Source organism: Saimiri boliviensis, chromosome 4, assembly GCF_048565385.1.
Source record: "Saimiri boliviensis isolate mSaiBol1 chromosome 4, mSaiBol1.pri, whole genome shotgun sequence".
NCBI classification, from domain to species: domain Eukaryota; kingdom Metazoa; phylum Chordata; class Mammalia; order Primates; family Cebidae; genus Saimiri; species Saimiri boliviensis.
Genome location: NC_133452.1, coordinates 33,038,982 through 33,061,540, shown reverse-complemented (window position 1 = coordinate 33,061,540; position 22,559 = coordinate 33,038,982). Strand labels below are relative to the sequence as shown.

Below are 22,559 nucleotides of genomic sequence, written 5' to 3'. Positions count from 1 at the left end.
GGAGAAAATTCTGACAATAACATGTCTTTTGACAACCAGATAACTGAATTCGAGAAACACATTAAAAATACATTAGAATCCACAGAACACTTTGAAGAACCTAGAATAAACAGTTTTTGTTGCTTTTCTTCTAAGAGGTTTACATCATATATATATATAAACGTTAGAAATACAGAGTTACTGTGTTGGACAAAAACTAACAAAGCAAAAGAAACAAAAACACCAAGGCTGATAATGCTCTATGCCCATATGGGTGGTTTATTTCTCCACAGAGCCAGGTTCCTGGTATGCAGTGTTCTAACATTTCAGGGAAATAAAAAATTTCAAGGACGTGAGGCAATTGGTTAAACTTCTTTTATAAATAACAACACCCAGTTTCATGTTACATGAGTAAGCATTCTAGCCACAGGATCCTGTGTGCCACAACCCTCTATGGATGTGAGTCTGTCTCGACCACATGAAGCCTTGAGACAGACCTGAAGGCTAGGAATGGAAAGAAGAAACCAGATGTCACTTACATTTTACTATTAAAACCTAAGAGGAAATCTCTAACTTGGAGAGGATTTTATTCTACTTACCCTATTTTTAAAATTTTAACTCATGTCAAAAAATGATATAACCTGTTAGTGTGTTTTATCTTACATATTTTTAAAGTTATTTCTATAAGTAATCAATTACATATTTTTTGCTTCAGGCTAGTTAAAGTCAGCACTATCAGTTTCAAGCAATACAATTTCAAGGGATAAAAGGTATGTCCAGAAAGCTCTAAAAGTTGTCTGCTATTTGCCAAAACAAAGCTTTCACTGACAGGTGTGGCTGAGGCTCACAGGACTGTGTCGGTAGGTTCGCTGTGCCAGCAGATTTTTCTTTTTGTTATTTTGGAGGAAAAAGTCAGACCTTTACCATACAAATCTTTCACAATCACTGATGGTTAACTCACATGAGTCTTTCTCATTCATCGTAAAATTATAGGATGGAAAGCTTAAGAGAGCCAATAAAAAATTACGTGTAGTAACATGAACTGCTTACCAGCTAAGTGAAATTTGAGGTTAATACTCCCTTATCCCTCCAACATGCTACAGGACAAAGATTTCACTTTGAACATCTTACCTGGATATCTCTGTAGGAAAGTAACAGATTTATGACAATATCTGCTGTCAAGACTTCAATATTATCTACTCGCTGCCGAATTCTTGCCAACTCAGCTGCCAATTCTTTACCAGTGTATAAATTACGTGCTTTCCTGATATCATTAAGTATAGATTCCCGGAAATACTGGCTGGAAAAAACACACACATTTCAAAGAGTTTGACATTATAAATGATTTCAGTGAAAAACAATCATTTTATAAAGAAATGAATGATATTTGCAGCATTATCTATAAAGCATTTGTAGCTTTCAATTCATTCAGTTACCTAAATATCTTACAAATCTAGCATTATTAAGAAATTTAGAAGCCAATGTATGTCTTTTAATACTCTGCCGTCAGAAAGAATTGAAGGTAAATGTACTCCATATGAATAAATTTTCCTGCAAAATATCACTTTAAATGCCAAAAATTTGTTTTCCGTTTTACTGTTTTCAGTAGAAATTGAATAGACGCACCTATGATTTTTTTGATTTGTTTGTTTGTTTTATGAGACAACGTCTCACTCTGTCACCCAGGTTGGAGTACAGTGGTGTGATCTTGGCTCACTGCAACCTCCATCTCCTAGGTTCAAGTGATAATCTTGCCTCAGCACCGAGAGTAGCTGGGATTACAGGCGTGCGCCACCACACCTGACTAATTTTTGTATTTTTGGTGGAGACAGGGTTCCACCATGTTGGCCCGGCTGATCTGAACTCCTGATCTCAAGTGATCTGCCTGCCTCAGCCTCCCAAAATGCTGGGATTACAGGTGTAAGCCACTGCACCCAGCCATGATGTACCTATGATTTGAACATAATATAACCTTAATTTTCTGACTTAACCCATCATTTATCAACATAACTAATTGTTCTTCACTAAAAGAACAATTAGAGTTAAGAGTTAATAAAAGTTAACTAGGAACTCTTAATTGTTAAGAGTTAAAGTGTTCTTACCCTTACACTAAAAGTCCCCGGACATTTATCCCGGTAATGTCTCTGTACTTGCTTTGCACATATTTTTAGTTCTACCATCACTATAAAGCAGTTACTAGACTTTCAAATTTTTTAAAATTTTTTGCTTATTTCAAGTTGTTCTGGGAATAAAATATATTATGTGGCATCTATTTTATCTACTTGGAGGATAATACACAATTTTCCCTGGTTCTTAGCTGTATACTGATATCTCAGGAGCACCTGATAAGAGGCACAAATAAAGAAGTAGAATAACACTTCATTATCATCACCAAAAGTGTTATTCTTCATTCTCATCACCAAAAGGCATTTAAGTTATTACCTAGAGCTTGCTTGTGCCACCTTCAAAAGTTGAATGAAACGATCCACGAGAGGTAAGCAGATGGGTCCAAGAAGCAGCTCGAAGTTCGGTTGCATGAGCTCCGTCAACCCCTTCATGAAGCTGCTGTCACAGCAGTAGACCTTGTTATGTGGAGTGATCATGTAAGGAACAAAGGTATAGTTCCCAGTGCACATCTGTGGAGAAAGGAGGGACCGGGAAGTAGGGAGCTGGCCTGGAGCTACGGCATAGACGGAATTCCGTCTTACTCATTTTAAATAATTCCAAACGCAAAGGGAAACAGGAAAATCTCATTACTTATGTACAACCTACGAAAATGAAAATTTCTCCAATTCCTTTCATTGCTTATTTCAAATAATTAGGACTTATAGATGATACCAAACCAAGTGTGGAACAGTTTCTATCCATCACTTAAATATTTATCCACCATCTTTCAAGGCTAGGCCACTATGTTATTGCTGTTGGGAAAAGTGGTTTAAAGCATGGCCTTCAGCCTTCAGGAAACTTATAATTTGGTCACGGGCGCAGCATACACATATGAGAATGCTACGAGCTCACATCTGAAGGGCTTCCTACATGTAAGATGATGCTGCAAGTAGATCCCGCTCAAATCCACTCCTCGGAAGCCTGCTGTCTCCCCACTACTAAAACTAGAAGCTCAGAAGTTATCCTTGACACCTTCATTGCCTTCCCATTCCATATCCTATTGAAATCTTATCTGTTCTGCCTCCAAAATATAATGTCCTATTTGTCCATTTCCCTCCACCTTCTCTGCCAGGACTTTAGTCTATGCACCAACGTACCTGGGGTAAGCCACTGTCGGCAGCTTTAACTGGTCTCCCTGCTTCCAATCGTGCCCTCCAATTTACTTTCTACTCAGCCATCAGAGTGATCTTTTAACACCCTCCCTCAGATCACCTCCTGTAGCTGCTTAAAGCCCTATCTGCTGCTCTTGGGAGGAAGAAGAAATTTCAAGGCAATGTACGAGGGCCTGACTGTGCAAATCCTGTCCCTCTCTAACCTCAGCCCTGCCACCCTCCCATCACCCACTAAAACCTGGGCTCACTGACCTTTTCTTGGTTCCTAGATGATGCCCACATGAGGATAAACTAGTGCAAACAAAAGCGGAGGAGGGTAAAAAGAGGAAAATGAGTTGGATACCCTGAGTAAGCAAATCTGACTGAAGCTCAGAGCTCAGGTAAGGGGACTGAATTCAAAGTTAAGAATGTTAGACTGTACATTCTGGACAATGCAGAATCACAGAAGGACCCACAGTGGGAAAGAAAGCACAATCAGCGGAGTGTGATGGCTCACGCCTGTAATCCCAGCACTTTGGGAAGCCAAGGTGAGTGTATTGCCTGAAGCCAGGAGTTCAAGACCAGCCTGGTCAATGTGGTGAAACTCTGTCTCCACTAAAAATACAAAAATTAGCCAGGTGTGGTGGTGCACACCTGTAATCCCAGCTACTCAGGTGGCTGAGGTACAAGAATCGCTTGCAGTGAGCTGACATTGGGCCACTGCACTCCAGCCTGGGTGACAGAGCGAGACTCTGAAAAGAAAGATAGAGAGAAAAAAAGAGAAAAGGGGAAGGAAGGGAGGGAGAGAGGAAGGGAAAAAAGAAGGAAAAAAGGAAGAAGAAAAGGAAGGAAGGAAACACAATCAAAATTGTGCATTTTGGCAGCCTAAGCAGGTAATAGGATGCGCTAAAAGAATGAGAAATAAGGTTTGAGGAGACAAGGTAGGAAGCTACACAGCATGCCCAGATCGATAGAGGTGGTGATAAAGAAACAGAAACGTGCTCCACGTGAAGAAGGAATCAGCTGGACCTGGTAAATGATTCACAGCTTGAGAAACGGGAAGGCATCAAAGGCGACTCGACAGTCATAAGTGCAGCTACCTATACAAAGTGATATCATTAACAGAAAGCAAGAATTCAGAAAGCAGAACCAGACTAAGTTATTTATGAACACATGACTCGAGACACTTGTATATCAGGTAATAAATCAAAGAATCTAAACTCTAGTTAAAATATGAGAAGAACTTCAAAAGGTTGAGATTTGAATTTGGGTGGAATGGAGTGAAATATTGACGTTTAAAGAGTTTGGGATTTAGGTGGGGCAGGACATCTAATGTGAAAATGTCCAAAAGAGAGCTAGAAATATGTGACTAAAACATAAAACAGTTTCAAGCCAAAATACAGACCTGAGAACTACTGGATATGGTTGAATCAAAAGAAATGGGAGAGACCTCTAAGAGAAAAATCATAGAAAAAGAAAAAGGTGGCCGGGTGCGGTGGCTCACACCTGTAATCCCAGCACTTTGGGAGGCCAAGGCAGGTGGATAACGAGGTCAAGAGATCGAGACCATCTGACCAATATGGTGAAACCCTGTCTCTACTAAAAATACAAAAATTAGCTGGGTGTGGTGGTGCACGCCTGTAGCCCCAGCTACTCAGGAGGCTGAACCAGGAGAATCGCTTGAACCTGGGAGGTGGAAGTTGCAGTGAACTGAGATCACATCACTACACTCCAGACTGGCAACAGAGCGAAACTCCGTCTCAATAAAGAAAAAGAAAAAAGAAAAGGGCAGAGGCTGAGAACTAGAATGAAATATGTGGGAAATCAGACTACTGCTGTTATGGGGAACAAAAGAAGTCCAGATTATTCATTCCTAGCCATATTAGCATACGGAGAATAATGCAGCATTTCTCTCATCCTTAGCCCTTAATAAGTACAAACGTGTTTACCATGTGCATGTACCAGGGTATGAACAGTCATAAGTCAGTGGGTCACAACCTATCAAAGAAGCTGCTGTGGCCTTCATTTTAAAAGTGAGGAGAAACGTATGGCTTAGAGAGGTCCTAGAGTTGGTCTGTGATATGTTTGGCACTGCGGCCCAGGGACTTTCGCTAGGTGGCATGTACTTCCCACTAGGGGCTTATGCACCCTCCTGGGTGGCCTTTACAGGCAGACACACCTGTCCTCTAACCTTCGGTCACCTTTTATGGGAACCCTGCATGAGCCAAATGACTGTTCACAGAAAACAGACAAGAAGTGCCAAATGTCCTTACAGCCACACTTAATTATTTATGAACATATTATCCTTTAAGGCTGCTTCTTGTAATGTCAGGTAATGAAGCAGAAACCAAACCTCATTTCCAGTTAAAACCCAAGAACTTCCAGAGGGTGAGATTGGATTTGAAAATCAAGTATGCTAAATTGTTCCTGTCTCAAGAGGAAACAATAATTGGAAGAGAGAAAGGGAACATGTCCTGCTTCTAAAATGCGACCAAGATCCCACAGCACATTCGCCCAATTTAATTCTTTTACCCAAGCTACTGCTGAAGTAGAAAAGAAAGGCAAGGGTACCAAAGAGGCTGCTTGCCAAGGCATCTAAAGCTTCACCATGAGAACTATTCGAAAAGAACAACAGAATCAAATACTATTGTAGATAAGCACCATAACTCAGAATGCAAATGAAAATTATCTGAATCCTCCAAGTCACAAAGTGAGAACAAAGAGCCGAAAAGCCAATAAAGCAGAAAAGTGGTATCGGAGTTTTAGAATACTATTCTTTTGCTGCTGGATAAAATTACGTATCCTCTGAATCCTTACTACCTATATTAGTGTATCAGAGATTATTATTGAAATACGGGGCAGTGGGGAGTACTTCACCTGAAACCAGTCCTGGGAGAGAATGACTATCAGATGTCTGGGTGTGTGTTAGACAGGGATAGGTAAAGGGGGAATAATGAGTATGCAAACAGCAGAGAAAAGCAGTTCCTGAAATAAAAAAAAACCCATGGTATAAGGCTTCAGAATCTTTGCTGAAAATACCTAAGCATGCTAAGGGTTTTCCCAAGTTCTAGGATTCATTGCATTCTTTGGAGTTTCTTTCCTATGGTCTTTTTATTTTTTATTTTTCCTTTTTTTTTTTAGACAATCTCGCTCTGTTGCCAGGCTGGAGTAGAGTGCGGCAATCTCAGCTCACTGCAACTTTTGGCTTCAGGGTTCAAGCAATTCTCCTGCCTCAGCCTCCCGAGTAGCTGGGACTACAGGCACATGCCACTACACCCAGTTAATTTTTGTATTTTTAGCAGAGATGGGGTTTCACCACGTTGGCCAGGATGGTCTCGATCTCTTAACCTCGTGATCTGCCCACCTTGGCCTCCCAAAGTTATGTGATTATAGGCGTGAACCACAGCACCGGCCTCTTTCCCATGTTTCTAAGGCAATCTTTTTTTTTTTTTTTTTTTTTCAATTTCCCATTGCCAAGGTCAGGAAAAAGCAGGTGATAAGCTGCAGAAGCCACATGGATGCAAGTGGGCCTGGGCTAAGAGGCAGCCCAGTGAGTGTGCAGTGGGGGGGAAAAGTTGTGTGACATTGTGTTTTTCAAACAGATACAACTGCCCAGAAAAGCAGTTTTGCAAAATGATGAAAACTAATAGTAGGGGAACATTTATTTCCCAAGTTGGCTCACATGTAACTTAGAAATGTTATTACTGTATTTTCTGTGTACAGATTGCCACCAAACACATAGTTTGAAATAGCTGATAATCCAAAGTAGATAAAAACAAATCCTGTGTGATCAAGAACAGACACCCAAAGTGGAACAATTGCCTTTTATTAATAAAGGACTCAGTCTAAAATATGTAAACTTGCTTCAAAGACCTGGTTTCCTTAAATTTCAGAACACCAAGGCATGGTCATAAAATAACAAAACATACTATAAAATCCCACAGCTTAAAATCTAGTTTTATTCTGATTAATTTTTGTTGTTGTTGTTTTTGAGACAGAGTCTCACTCTGTTGCCCAGGCCAGAGCGCAGTGATGTGATGTCGGCTCAATGAAGCCTCCGCCTGGGTCAAAGTGATTCTCGTGTCTCAGCCCTCCAGCTAACTAGGATTACAGGCATATGCCACCATACCTGGCTAATTGTTGTATTTTCAGTAGAGCTGGGGTTTTGCCATGTTAGCCATACTGGTCTTGAATTCCTGGCCTCAAATAATCCTCTGACATCAGCCTCCCAAAGTGCTGGGATTACAGGCGTGAGCCACTGCTGCCCTGGCCCCTAATTAATTATTTTCACTGTTTAAAAAACAAACAAACAAACAAACAAAAAACTCCAATTCTGTTTTTCAATTTTTAGAAACTACATAAAGCTAAACAGAAGTGTGTGTTGAAAATGCAATGAGCTTCTGGAAAGACAAGCTTGCAGCATTCAAACGTATTGAAATAGATGCTTGAAATAATTCAACTTTTTATAAGGACATTCAGCACCTGAAACACAGCAACTCTCTCTAAAGTCAGTGGGCAATTTCTTCAAAGTGTACAATATTTGGTTCTTTTTTTTTTTGAGACAAAGTCTTGCTCTGTCGCCAGGCTCTAGGGCAGTGGTGTGACCTTGGCTCACTGCAACCTCCAACTCCCAGGTTCAAGCAATTCTCCTGCCTCAGCCTCCCAAGTAGCTGGAACTACAGGCACGCGCCACCATTCCCAGCTAACTTTTTCATATTTTTAGTAGAGATGGAGTTTCACCATGTTGGCCAGGATGGTATTGATCTCTTGACCTTGTGATCTACCTGTCTCGGCCTACCAAAATGCTGTGATTACAGGCATGAGCCACCGCGCCTGGCCAATATTTGGTTCTTTTATCGGCCTGCTTCGCCACAAGTCCAAGCTGGGCTAGGCAGGATGACCTTCTTTCTGCCATTCCGGTCTCAGGGCATGCTACCTTCTCTGAAAAACCCTGACATAATGGCTACCCTCTCTTTAGCATGCCACCTTATGTTCATTTTCTAATTTTTTTTTTCTTCTTTGTTCACTGACTTTCTACCAATTAGACTCTGTCTACACAACAGTTACACATGTGGCTGTTTCCACTTCCAACCTCCCGTGAGAACCCTGAGGCACCAAGCCCAAAGCCTGGCGCACACTGCAGGTCCAATCAATATTTGTTCAATCAAATTCGTGAGATAAATTAAACAGTTTAACACCTTTAACAAATTAAACAGTGTTTTAAAACAGTGCATTGAAGCATGAAGCAATAATTGCTCATTTCCTGTTGAGATAGGAAGGATAACAGTTTATAATGGCCACATTATTTATGCTGAAATATGTCTCCGCCCTGGTTAAATCTTAAGCATAAGTTTTAAAATTACTTCAGAGTTGGGTAATCATGACCAACAAAAAAGTTTAAAATTCCTGATTTAAAGAGAAACAACCAATTGTAGTGTTGTGATCTTGTCATCTTAAATCAAATCTTGTGCAGGCTTTTATAATATATTGTATATTATCTTCACTCTGAGTTGCAGAGGTACATTCTTTAAGGTTTTTAAAGACTGGGTTACTTTCTGAAATAAATGTACAACTACTGGCCACAACCACTGGCCTAACAAGGCTGTTTCCACTTTACATTATATTTCTTCTTCATGCGGCATTTTTTAAATTTAAAATTTCCTTTTCTCATGTTTTCACATTTGTTTAATTCTGTGTGGAGGGTAGGAATTCTGTAGCGTAGTCTCAAAGGCAGACTACAATACTTAGGAACTTAATCTCTTCAAGTAGAAGATAGATGATCGATATCTCTATATCTGTGTACGTGTAACTTACACATACTACAGACACATATGCATACACACATATGTATGTGGATCTCCGTGTGGATATAGGCTGCTTTAGTGCCACTCAGAATTCCACAACATTGAAGACAATAAAAAACTTTTTTTTTTTTTTTTGAGACATAGTCTCATTCTGTCACCCTGACTGAAGTGCAGTGACATGATCTTGGCTCACTGCAACCTCCACCTTCCTGGTTCAAGCAATTCTCCTGCCTTAGCCTACTAAGTAGCTGAGATTACAGGAGTACGCCACCATGCCAGGCTATTTTTTTAAATTTTTAATAGAGATGGAGTTTCACCATGTTGGCCAGGCTGGTCTTAAACTCTTGACCTCAGGTGATCTGCCTCCCAAAATGCTGGGATTAAGTCGTGAGCCATCATGCCTGGCTGGAATATACTATGAAAAGTTTCTTCCAAAACATAATTATATACAGAAAAAGCCAGGTATCAGTGTCATCTCTCATTATGAAAAATAAAGTTTCACTACAATGAAGTACTTAGATAAGATAATCTATTTATTTACTTATTTTTATTTTTTTGAGACAGACACTTGCTCTGTCACCCAGGCTGGAGTGCAGTGGCACGTTCTCAGCTCACTGCAACCTCCACCTCCCAGGCTCACATGATTCTCTTGCCTCAGCCTCCTGAGTAGCTGGGATTACAGGCGCACACCACTGAGTCCAGCTAATTTTTTTTTTTATTAGAAACGGGGTTTCAACATACTGGTCAGACTGGTCTCAAACTCCTGACATTGTGATCTGCTCGCCTCAGCCTCCCAACATGCTGGGATTACAAGAGTGAGCCACTGTGCCTGGCTGATAACCATATTTATATTGATATATCAGAAAATCTAAAGATGAATAACAGGGATAGAAATTAATAATTTGTGGGATTTTTAAAGTACCAGAGATTAGTAAATGGAAAAGAAAATATTTTTTAAAACTCTGAGAGGTTAAGTAAAGTACTCACAGTATTCTTCTGGCAAATGATTTCCTGAAAAACAAGAAAAAAATATAGCACAAGTTAATACAAAACTCAGTAATTCCACAACATTTATTAAAACTGTGGGAAAATCTATATTAACAATGATATTAGCAATTAGAAATTTCTACAACTGAAAAGTTACTATCTATCTCTCTCTCTCTCTCTCTCTCTATTTATCTATTTTAGAGATAGGGCCTGGCTCTGTTGCCCAGGCTAGAGCACAGTGGCACAATCACAGCTCACAACAGCCAGGAGCTACTGAGCTCAAGTGATCCTCCCACCTCAGCCTCCCAAGTAGCTAGGACTACAGGGCTACAGCTGCATGCCAGCACATCCAGCTTATTTTAGTATTTTTCTTTTTGTAGAGACAGGATCTTGCTATGTTGCTCAGACTGGTCTCAAACTCCTGGCCTCAAGCAATTCTTTCACTTTGGCCTCCCAAAATGCTGGGATTACAGGTGTGAGTCACCATGCCCGGCCCAAAAAGTTTTACAATCTGTGGAGGAGACAGGAAAACACAAAAGTGTTGTCTGCGGTTTTAAAAACAAACAAACAAAAAACCCAGCACAAACATGGAAAATCCCCAAACTGAATAACCTAGAAATAATTTCTGCAGATTACCTGATCAGTCACAATCCCTTTAGGAGGAGGTTAAAGCGAGTCTGCTTTCCCTAAGCACAATCTCCCTCACACTCTGGGAGAGAAAAAGCAGCGTTATATCCTGAGCAGCTACAAATAAAGGGTATTGACCACCGGCAAAACCACACACAGATAATTAGAACATCTGACAAAAAATCATCATAAAAATAATTTGCATATTTTAAATTAAGAGGTAGAATTGCGGCCGGGCGCGGTGGCTCAAGCCTGTAATCCCAGCACTTTGGGAGGCTGAGGCGGGTGGATCACGAGGTCGAGAGATCGAGACCATCCTGGTCAACAAGGTGAAACCCCGTCTCTACTAAAAATACAAAAAGTTAGCTGGGCATGGTGGTGCGTGCCTGTAATCCCAGCTACTTAGGAGGCTGAGGCAGGAGAATTGCCTGAGCCCAGGAGGCGGAGGTTGCGGTGAGCCGAGATCGCGCCATTGCACTCCAGCCTGGGTAACAAGAGCGAAACTCCGTCTCAAAAAAAAAAAAAAAAAAGAAGAAGAGGTAGAATTGCATAAGTGGCTGGGCATGGTGGCTCATGCCTGTAATCACAGCACTTTGGGAGGCAGAGGCAGGTGGATCACCTGAGGTCAGGAGTTCAAGATCAGCCTGGCCAACATGATGAAACCCTGTCTCTATTCAAAATACAAAAATTAGCCAGGCGTGGTGGTACCTGACTGTAATCCCAGCTACTCGAGAGGCTGAGGGAGGAGAATCACTTGCACCTGGGAAGCGGAGGCTGCAGTGAGCCAAGATGGTGCCAGTGCACTCCAACCTAGGTGACAGAGTGAGACTCCATCTCAAAAAAAAAAAAAAAAAAAAAAAAATGGGATAAGTACATGCTGTGTGCAGTGTGCCTATCTTCTAGGTTGTAAAAAGTGAGATCATACAAATAACACAGCTATGCAGTATCTGACACATAAAAGCTCTCAATATAAGCCAGCTAACAGTACTGTTATTCCTAGACCTTACCATGACTACAGACACTGGAGAGACAATCTAGAAAAGCCTGTCCTATCAAGGCTTCACTGAGGTTGGGGAATCATGATTTAGAAAAGGGAAAAGGGAAGAGCATAGTGGAAAGGAAGGCATGAATGTTGCCATGGAAACAAATAATAAGGCATTTGTGGAGCCTCAAGGGCGAGTCCATCTGGCTGAGGTGAGGAGTCAGATCTGGGAGGAAGAGTGTGGCCAGGTGAGGCCTGGCTGAGTGGCCATCCACATCAGCCCAGGACCAGGTGCTGAATCCACACGGGGCAAAGAAGGACCAATCAGGGCTTTCATGTAGAGGGGCATGTAAGATTTTTGAATGTTTCAGGTTAGCAGATGAGAAAACAAAAATTGGCAGAGGAAGGAATTGCACTGGGTAGTTCTAAAAGCCATGAAGACATATGCAAAATACTAAAATGCCTGGTGCCGTGGCTCACACTTGTAAATCTTAGCACTTTGAGAAGCTAAGGCCAGAGGATCACTTGAGTTTGAGGACAGCCTAGGCAACATGTTGAGACTTTGTTTCAAGAAAAAAATTTTGGCCGGGCGCGGTGGCTCAAGCCTGTAATCCCAGCACTTTGGGAGGCCGAGGCGGGTGGATCACGAGGTCAAGAGACCGAGACCATCCTGGTCAACATGGTGAAACCCTGTCTCTACTAAAAATACAAAAAAATCAGCTGGGCATGGTGGTGCATGCCTGTAATCCCAGCTACTCAGGAGGCTGAGGCAGGAGAATTGCCTGAACCCAGGAGGCGGAGGTTGCGGTGAGCTGAGATCGCACCATTGCACTCCAGCCTGGGTAACAACAGCAAAACTCCGTCTCAACAAAAAAAGAAAGAAAAAAAGTTTTTAACTAGCTGGGTGCAGTGGCACACACCTTAGACCAGGCATTCCCAAACTTTTTACACAGGGGGCCAGTTCACTGTCCCTCAGACCGTTGGAGGGCCGCCACATACTGTGCTCCTCTCACTGACCACCAATGAAAGAGGTGCCCCTTCCTGAAGTGCAGCGGGGAGCCAGATAAATGGCATCAGGGGGCTGCATGTGGCCCGTGGGCCGTAGTTTAGGGACGCCTGCCTTAGACCCAGCAACTCGGGAGGCTGGGGCAGGAGGATCACCTGAGCCCCAAAGATCAAGGCGTAGTGAGTTACGACTGTACCACTGTGATCTTGACTCAAAAAAAAAAAAAGACTAAATGATACTCTTCAATATCTCACAATCTTGCTGATAAAAAAAGACATGTGCATATTTAACATTTATGTAAGTCTGGATGGACATGTATGTATATGCACACCTGCTAAAAGTAAAAAGAATGATACAGACAGCAAGGGTTATGGTTTAACAGAGAAAGATGTTCCTGTATATTCAGAAAGTCTGGGAAGCTCAGCAGAGAAGACAGAACTCAAGCCGAGCTGTAAAGGACAGACGCGACCCCCAAAGGCAAGGCCCAGAGGTGGGGATCCAGGAGGGAGAGCTAGAGAAAGCAAAGGCCCATTAAAGGAACAATAAATATTATCACAGGGAGTTAAAGAAGACAGTTCATTTGCGGACCTATGAAGGGTGAATTAAAGAGGTATTTGGGGAATAAAAAAAAAAAAAACCTTGAATGTAGTCATTTGGCTAAAGCAGAAAGTTCATTTTGACACATACAGATAGATTAGAAAGCTATTTGGGGACTTATTGAAGAAGGCTTTGAATGCCACAATAAAGTGTTCTGTGAGCACCCGGCAGTCAACGTGTTTTTTAAGGTGAGTGATATGTTCAAAGAACTATTAGCACATATTGTGGCACTGTTTGTAATAGCAAAGGCTGAGAACAAGATAAATGGCCACCACCTAAAAACTGGTTGAATAAACTCTAGCTGGAAAACGTTACCCCCAAAGACACAATGAAGAACTTCTTTTTGAAGTGAAAGAGAAAGAGCTCCCAGATCTCCTAAGCAAAAAAAGCAAAGTAGAGAATAGTTTTTATCCTATGCTCCTTTTATGTAGAAAATGAAATTCAAATTCATAAATTCATAAAATCTCTCTGGTAGGATGTCTAAGAAACTAATAACAGTGGTTGCCAGCAAAGTCGGTTGGCTGACTACAGGATAAAGGTGAAAGAATACATTTTCACGATATATCCTTTTGTACTTTTAAGTGTTTGCAGCAGGTGAATGTATTACCTTACAAGGACAAAAAAATAAAAGGTAAACCTTGTTAAAGTTTTACACAGACTAATTTGATGATAGTACTTAGTGTTAAATATTATTATTATTATTATTTTGAGACAGAATCTCAGTCTGTTACCAGGCTAGAATGCAGTGGCCTGATCACAGCTCACGGCAGCCTCAGCTTCTCAGGCTCCAGCAATCCTCCCACCTCACATACAAACAAAGTAGCTGGGACCACAGGGGCGTGCCACCGCACCTGGCTAATTTTTGTATTGTTGGTAGAGACAGGGTTTCACCATGTTTCCAGGCTGGTTTCTAACTCCTGGGCTCAAGTGATCCGCCTGCCTTGGCCTCCCAAAGAGCTAGGATTACAGGTGTGAGCCACCATGCCTAGCCAGTACTTGGTATTTGAGGGGGAAAAGCATTTAGGTGTCTACTGCAAAAGTCCAGAGACATCATAATAAGTGCTTGATCAATGAGGGAGCCTCAGGAACGGAAATCAAGGTGACGAGAGACCCATCTCTTAAAATGAAAAAGAAAAGTCAGGCACAATCGCTCACCCCTGTAAACCCAGCACTTTGGGTGGCTGAGGTGAATGGATTGCCTGAGGTCAGGAGTTCGAGACCAGCCTGACCAACAGAGTGACACCCGTCTCTAATAAAAATACAAAAAATTAGCTGGGCGTGGTGGTGGTTGCCTGTATTCCCAGCTACTAGGGAGACTGAGGCAGGAGAATTGCTTGAACCCAGCAGGTGGAAGGTGCAGTGAGCCAAGATCACGCCATTGCACTCCAGTCCAGGCAACAAAAGCAAAACTGTCTCAAAAAAAAAGAAAGAAAGAAAGAAAAAGAAAGAAAAGAAAAAGAAAAATCATTCCTGTAACACGTGAATTCTTGTTAGCTATTGCTTATGCCAGGCGTCCCCAAACTACAGCCCACGGACCGCATGCGGCCCCCTGAGGCCATTTATCCGGCCCCCCCGCCGCACTTCAGGAAGGGGCACCTCTTTCATTGGTGGTCAGTGAGAGGAGCACAGTATGTGGCGGCCCTCCAACGGTCTGAGGGACAGTGAACTGACCCCCTGTGTAAATAGTTTGGGGACGCCTGGCTTATGCTTTGTAGAAGCTAAAAGGCTACAAATCCTATTCTTTTGAAGGAGACAGATTTTACTCACAGTGCATCATGTAACCTTAAAAAAGGCATCAAGTTTAATGGAGCAAAGGTACTGTGTGTGCATTTAACTCAATCCAAATAAGAAACAAACAAGACCTTGAAAGGTATATAGAACAGAGAGTGTTTAATTTGTATTAAATCCACTGAAGAGGGGTGGGAAGGAAAGGGAATAAATTTGAGATATAACTTCTCTATTTCATATCAGCTCATGGAAACTTTTCATCTCAAGCACATATATATAAGATAAAATCAACATAAACTCCAGTTCCTTACCAGTGGCATGTTTCTGAAGATGCATTACCCCACTACAACTCTGTACTTGTCTGAGGTCTTTAGGGGGTTTTTGGTCAGTGTAACCCGGGCTATACCAGAAACATCCAAAAAAATTTTTTTCCAGATTTTCTGATATTCATTGATAACCAAACGGGGAAGCAAGACAAAAGCAAAAATCTAGTCCAGGGCTCATTTGAAAGCAAAGACTAACTTTTGATGGCTCTCTGGGACAGTAAGTTTGAAAAGGTCGCCTTAGGGATAACTAAATGGAGCATTTCCACCACTACAAAAGTTTTTATGCCTAAAATTTCGGTAACTGCAGCCAGGGGAAGAAGTGGGAATAGCAGGCATGGGGTGGCCAAGTTGAATCAGACTGGGGGTGGGAGAACCAGGATTTCAGTTTCCTGAAAGAAGAGAAAGGAGCAGGCTGGGAATTCTTGCCCAGGGAAAGAACCTGGCCCTGGCTGGTGACCTTCTGGGTCTTCCATTCTGATCCCTCTTTCTGTCCTAGTGGAACTTGGCAAGTTTCCATTAAAGTTGGGTAAAAGAATAATCCCCATACTCCTCAGCTCCATCTTCTTAACTCATTTCAGTATGTCAAAAGAGCCAAACAAGGAACCATCAGTTGGCTGTGTGAGCCTCCTGGGCCTTGCTGGGAAGGAGAAACACCCTTTTTACCCCTTTTTGCCTACTGATAAAACAAGCTGAGCACACTCAAAAAGGGTACTCCAACGTAAGTGGCATAGAGCCAGGACACAGTCTTTAAAGATAGAAAGGAAACAAAGTACTTTCGTGTTTACATGTTATGCTGACATAAAAGCTCAAGTTTTAAAAGAAAAAGACCTCGATAATCTAAAGAAAAGTCCTAGAAAATCATCTTTGTTGCAGAACATATGAAATCTGTGGACGGACTGAGAGAGGAAAGTATGGGATGACAAGTCAAAGAATTTGAGGCAAGGTTTATCCTTGCCCCGATACTAGCTGTGTGCCCCAAACAAGCCATTGCATCTCTCTGGACTTATTTCTCCTCTGTAAAGAAAGTATCTTCTGGCCAGGAGTGGTTGCTCATGTCTACAGTCAGGGCACTTTGGGAGGCAGAGGCAGGGAGATCACTGGAGCCCAGGAGTTTGAGAGCAGCCTGGGAAACAGGGCAAAACCCTACCTCTATAAAAAATACAAAAATTAGCCAGGTATGGCTACAGGTGCCTATACACCCAGCTACTCAGGAGGTCGAGGTGGGAGGATCACTTGAACCTGACAGGTGGAGGCTGCACTGAGCCAAAATGGCACCACTACACTCCAGCCTGGGTGAAAAAGTCAGACCTTGTCTTAAAAAAAAAGAAAGAAATTAAAAGGAAAAAAAAATATCTTCTATCTCTGCAATCTAAATACTATCTAACCTGTCTGTCTCACTGGGTTCTATGTAAAGGCCAAATGGAGTAAGTTAATGAGACTACTTGCAGTACTTTATAGGAGGAAGTATTAATAAACCAAAGCAAAAACTCCAACTCAGTTCCTGCACTGCCAGGTGCAGAGACCTTTAACACCTATCTTATTCATGACAGGGGTTAAGAAAACATCCTTCTCTTGAATATGAGCACCTGTTAATTAAAACAACCTGTACCAAAAATCAGGTTAAATTATACCATAGCTGAAAAGTAATACTAAAAGGAATTCTAGCATCTCTTTTCTTGTCCTATTAATTTTGTTTTATATTCAAATAAGTATATCTTGGTGGAAGAACTCTGCTGTAAGTAGATATCTGTCTCTGAACTGGGCTGGAATGCTAATGAATGACATTTTACACATAAAGCATTGAACAGGTTTTTTTTTTTTTTTTGAGACAGGTGGTCTCTGTGGCTTTGTCACCCAGGCTGAAGTGCAGTGAAGCGATCGTGGCTCATTGCAACCTCAACCTCCCCAGGCTCAGGCAATTCTCCTACCTCATCCTCCCAAGTAGCTGGGACTACAGGCGTGTACCACCCATACTGATCTTTTTAAGACCGAATAATATTCCATTATATGTATATACCACACGCTGTGTAGCCAGTGATCTGTTGATAAACATGTGGGTTGCTTCCACCTTTTGGTTACTAAGAATAACGCTACTATGAACATGGGTATGTAAATACCTCTTCAAGATCCTACTTTCAATTCTTTTGGGTATATATATCCAGAAGTAGAATTGCTAGATCATGTGGTAATTCTACTTTTAATGTTTTGAGGAACTCCCATGTTATTAAAATTTGCTGAGTTTTAAGGGCTAATTTTTTTTTTTTTTTAGACAGAGTCTTGCTCTTTCACCAGGTGCCAGGCTGGAGTGCAATGGCACAATCTCAGCTCACTGCAACCTCCGCTTCCCAGCTTCAAGTGATTCTCCTGCTTCAGCCTCCCAAGTAGCTGGGACTACTGGCGTGCACCACCACACCCAGCTAATTTTTGTGTTTTAGTAGAGACGGGGTTTCACTATGTTGGCCAGGATGGTCTCGATCTCTTGACCTTGTGATCTGCCTGCCTTGGCCTCCCAAAGTGCTGGGATTACAAGAGTGAGCCACCGTGCCTGGCCTTAAGGGCTAATTTAGTGAAGTGTTACAAATTTTGGTTGGGCACATAAGATTTCATGCTAGTCAGTTCCCAATCTAGAAATAGATGCACTGAAGCAGAGCAAGGGTTTCAAGCATCATGTATATGTGTTCTGTATCAAGTGAGATAGTGAAGCAGTAAGCATGTGGATAGGTTGCCACAGAGAACAGTCTAATCATGAATATCCCATCTGTAAAGTAACTTCTCAGCCAATGGTTAAAGATAAAAATACAACTAAATTTCTTGAACAAGAAATAATCTAACACAATCATTACGTTTCAGCACAAGCTGCATCACCACTAACCGATGTACCTATCAATCTATCGAGAAACATTACTTCTGTAATGGATAAAATGAGAATAAAGCTTACTTGAGTGCAGAAAGTGAAATATCCAAATATCTGAAGCTTTCTAACCACAGCCAGAACATAGAAAAAAGAAACTAAAACTATTTTGGAAATCCAATGTCCAAAATGCATATGTGTTATCCTGGTGGATACAAAAAATAAAAGAATACAGCAACCTTTTCCTTTTTTTAAAAAAAGGTTAATTATTAAATATTTCAAGTGTATAAAAATTATAGAAATTAGCACTCATGATCTACTACCTAGATTTAGAACATTATAATATAATTGAAGACTCCCATCTTCCCTTCCCAATTTTATTCTATTCCTTTCCCCTAAGAGGTAACTATTCTGAATGTTGTTTATAATTCCCATACACGTCTATGCATTTATAACACAAGTGTGTATAAAAGCATCCTTGTGCATGCAATTATTTTTTTATAGATAGTATGACACTGTACACAAGTAATTTGGTTTTTTTCCCATAACACTGTTGTTTTGAGATATACTGACATAGATATCTAAAGCACTAGTTGATTTAAGTGTTCTATGATATTCCTTTAAATGATTATAGCTGTCTGGGCATGGTGGTTCACACCTGTAATCCCAGCACTTTGGGAAGCCAAGGCGGGTGGATTGCTTGAGATCAGGAGTTCGAGACCACCCTGGCCAAAATGGTGAAACCCTTTTTCTACTAAAACACAAAAATTAGCTGGGCATGGTAATGGGAGCCTGTAATCCCAGCTACTAAGGAGGCTGAGGCAGGAGAACTGCTTGAACCCGGAAGGCAGAGGTTGCAGTAAGCCAACATCACGCCACTTCAGCCCAGCCTGGGTGACAGAGCAAGACCATTTAAAAAAAAATAAGATTACACCTAAAGGTATCTATTAATTCATTTCCTTGGGAGGAGGAGCTATTATAAACAATGTTAACATAAACATTCTTGATTATATCTCCTTATGCATGCAAGAGACTTTTTACAGTATACATTCAGGGTCGGAATGACTAAGTTTTGGTGATATGCTCATTTGATATTATTAGGTATTCCCAAATTGCTCTTCAGAAGGTAGTATCTCTCCCACCAACAGTGTGTAGGTTTCCCACTCTCCACCACCTGGCCATCTGTAGTATAAGAGCTTTTAATTATAGACTATGTGGCATGTGCAATCATGTTTCATCGTTTTTGTTTTGCTTTGCTTTATAAGTAGCACTGTTTAAAGTGAGTGGGGAGTGGCTCAGAACATAGAGAAGGAGCTGAGGAAGGGAGTGGGGGAAAGGGTCACAAGAAGCTGAGCTGAGAGCTGGTGTTATAAAGGAATTTCTAGTGATAAGAGATGGTTCATTAAAACAACTTCCTCATGCTACACAAAACAGCTGTTCATTTCTCCCAAGCCATCAGAGGTGTTTAATGCATCTGTGCCATAGCTCATTGACCAAGAGTGTCCAGACTTACTCACCACTTACTGAGAGACCCCAAGTGGAAGCATGATCATTTCATAATGCATGAAATAAATCAGGAAAGAATTGTTACTAGCATTTCTTACTTTAAACCAATGTACATCTTGGCATAGGTATTCTCTCAATAAGCATTAGAAGAAACATAAGAAATTCTCATGAGATTTGTTTAAAGAAAATTGTTTAAAAAAAAAAAAAAAGTGTTGTTACAATGCTAAAGAAAAGAAAAAGTATCGGCCGGGCACAATGGCTCACACCTTTGATCCCAGCACTCTGGGGGCTGAGGTGGCCAGATTACTTGGTCAGGAGTTTGAGAGCAGCCTGGCCAAAGGGTGAAACCCCATCTCTACTAAAAACACAAAAATTAGCCAGGTGTGGTGGCACGTGCCCATAAACCCAGCTACTCTGGAGGCGGAGGTTGCAGTGAGCCAGGATTGTGCCATTGCAATAAAATAAAAAAAAAAGAAAAAGAAAAAAATCAACTTCCTTCTCTCAAAGCGTAATGATCATCTTTTCTTGAAAAAAAATATTAAAATTGTTCATTCTTAGTACAATAAAATGGTACTTGTTATTTAAAACAATGGATATAAATCTTATTACAATTAAATGCTATGACTAGATTCTAAATATCCTTTCAAATGATACTTCAGACATAGATTTTTAAATTACTTTTATAGCTCCTATTATTGTTCTAGGAGCTTAAACTTAAAAATTTTTTTTCTACAATTTCTTCCTGAGAATTTGCCGCCAAAGAGAAACCACAGTCTTCAACAAAGAGCAGATGAAAATAAACTTGTGCAGATGTACTTTTTAGATGGGCAAAGAATTAACCTAAGTGAAACTAAACATATGACAAGAATAGCATTCTAATTCTGTTTTTGCCGTGTGAGAACAGAGAGATGCTTTGTTTTTATTCTATTTGGTTAATCCTTACATGATATATTATTTTAAATACCTCTTGTTCTGCTTATTTCATTGTAATTTTCCTATCTGTTCATCAGTGGCAGGAATAAGAGTTACATCTTTAACTAATTGCAGAGAAATAAATAAAACTAAAAATACACATACACACCAACTCTTTTCAGTAGGACAGGACCTGAAGAACTTTTAGGACTCACAGGAAATTGCTAGACTGCCAAAAATGCTTCCTATCCCAGATATTTCTGTCCTCCGCAACCAGACACATGACCTACCAGGCTAGGAATAGTCTAAGAAAATAGCAAAAGTTAACGTTAATAGATGGGGGAAGGGAAAAGAAAAAAAAGACAGATGTAACCTAGGAAAACTTAGGGGGCATAGCTGATAGGTTTTTCTAAATGAACACACTCAGCAGGAAGGTATGATGTAATTTTAACTGGAAGTAACTGATGATAATGCATAGCGGTCAAAGGCAACAGGCTTTGGAGTCAGGCAGACCTCATCCCAAATTTTCCTGGCTATACCATCTTAGGAAAATGATTGATTTTGTTTGAGCTTCAGTTTGTGATACTAAAATACTGCTAATAGAATATGCATCTCATAGAGCTCTTCTAAGAACTATTCTTCTTTTTCTTTGTTTGGGGATTTTTTTGAGAAAGGGTCTCACTCTGTCACCCAGGCTGGAGTGCAGTGGTATGATCTCAGCTTACTGCAACCTCTGCCTCCTGGGTTCAAGAGATTCTCATACCTCAGCCTCGAAGTAGCTCGGATCACAGGCGTGTGCCGCCACACTTGGCTAATTTTTGTATTTAGTAGAGATGGGGTTTCACCAGATTGGCTAGGCTGGTCTCAAACTCCTGGCCTCAAGTAATCCACCTGCCTCTGCCCTGCTAAGTGCTGGGATTAGAGGCATGAGCCACCACACCCAGACCCTCCTTTATGAATTAAATTTGAAAATATATGCAGGTAAAGCGCTTGGCACCTAGCACATAGTAAGTGCTCAATACGAAGCAGATAATATGTACAAGATAAATGAGCACAGTTTAGACATCATTAAACTTTTTAAAGAACTACGTCAATCAAATGCCAATAACACTCGTAGACAAAGTCTAGCTTAAAACAATGAGTCAGTTTATTTGTCCCAGACATATTTGTGGTAAGATTAGCTTTATCTCTTTCTCGCAAATGTAAGTTATTTCATTTTAAAATACTTCCCCAGGAAAGAATGGGAACAAAATGAAATCACTAGATACTGGTAGAAACAATAGCAAAAAATGTAGAGAGTAAAAAATCTCCAACATAATAGTGCCCGCTTAAATAAACTTAATCCGTCTAGGTACAGTGGCCCATGCCTGTAATCCCAGCCCTTTGGGACCAGCCCGGGCAACATAAAAAAAGCCCGTCTCTACAAAAAAAGAGAAAAATTAGCTGAGTGAGGTAGCATGTGACTGTAGTCTAGCTACTCAGGAGGCTGAGGAGGGAGGATCACTTGAATGCAGGAGGTCAAGGCTGCAGTAAGCTGTGATCGTGACGCTGTGATCGTGACACTGCACTCCAGCCTCGGTGACAGAGCAAGACCCTGTCTAAATACATATATATATATATATGTATATATATATAATTATATATATATGTATATATATTAAGTTTATATATATGTGTATATATGTATATATATAAATTTAATTCAAAGAAAAATGAAAAGAGCTAAATAAAATAATCGAATTCCTTCATCAAGTGCTAACATGGGTTGCAAACAGCAGCAAATCAAAATGCATAATTAAAAATGAGTTACAACATTTTACGATGCATTAATTATAGGGGTAAATCTGTAGGAAAATTAAGTAGGTGCTTAAGGATTGCTCCAGATAAAGGATTACTCTAGGTAAAAAAAAACAGACTGAGGACAAATTGGGGCAAATCTCTTAGAACTGTTTCAGATTATTCTAGAAAGGGATATGCCTGTCAATCCCTGGCACATG

General features: G+C 40.8%; 1 protein-coding gene across 3 annotated transcripts in view; it reads right to left on the bottom strand.

Annotated features, from left to right (window-relative positions):
- MAP3K5 (mitogen-activated protein kinase kinase kinase 5) overlaps window positions 1–22,559 on the bottom strand; it is a 236,862-nt gene that overhangs the window by 139,817 nt on the left and 74,486 nt on the right. For 2 of the 3 annotated variants that reach the window (XM_074397398.1, XM_003932483.4), the window contains 3 exons: window positions 10,028–10,051; window positions 2,422–2,615; window positions 1,111–1,279 (listed from right to left, as the gene is read on the bottom strand). In XM_074397398.1, the coding sequence (XP_074253499.1) occupies window positions 1,111–1,279; window positions 2,422–2,615; window positions 10,028–10,051 (387 nt within the window). Of the gene's footprint in view, window positions 1–1,110; window positions 1,280–2,421; window positions 2,616–7,365; window positions 7,527–10,027; window positions 10,052–22,559 lie in introns of those variants that run through there. The other variant, XM_074397397.1, reaches the window with a different exon arrangement.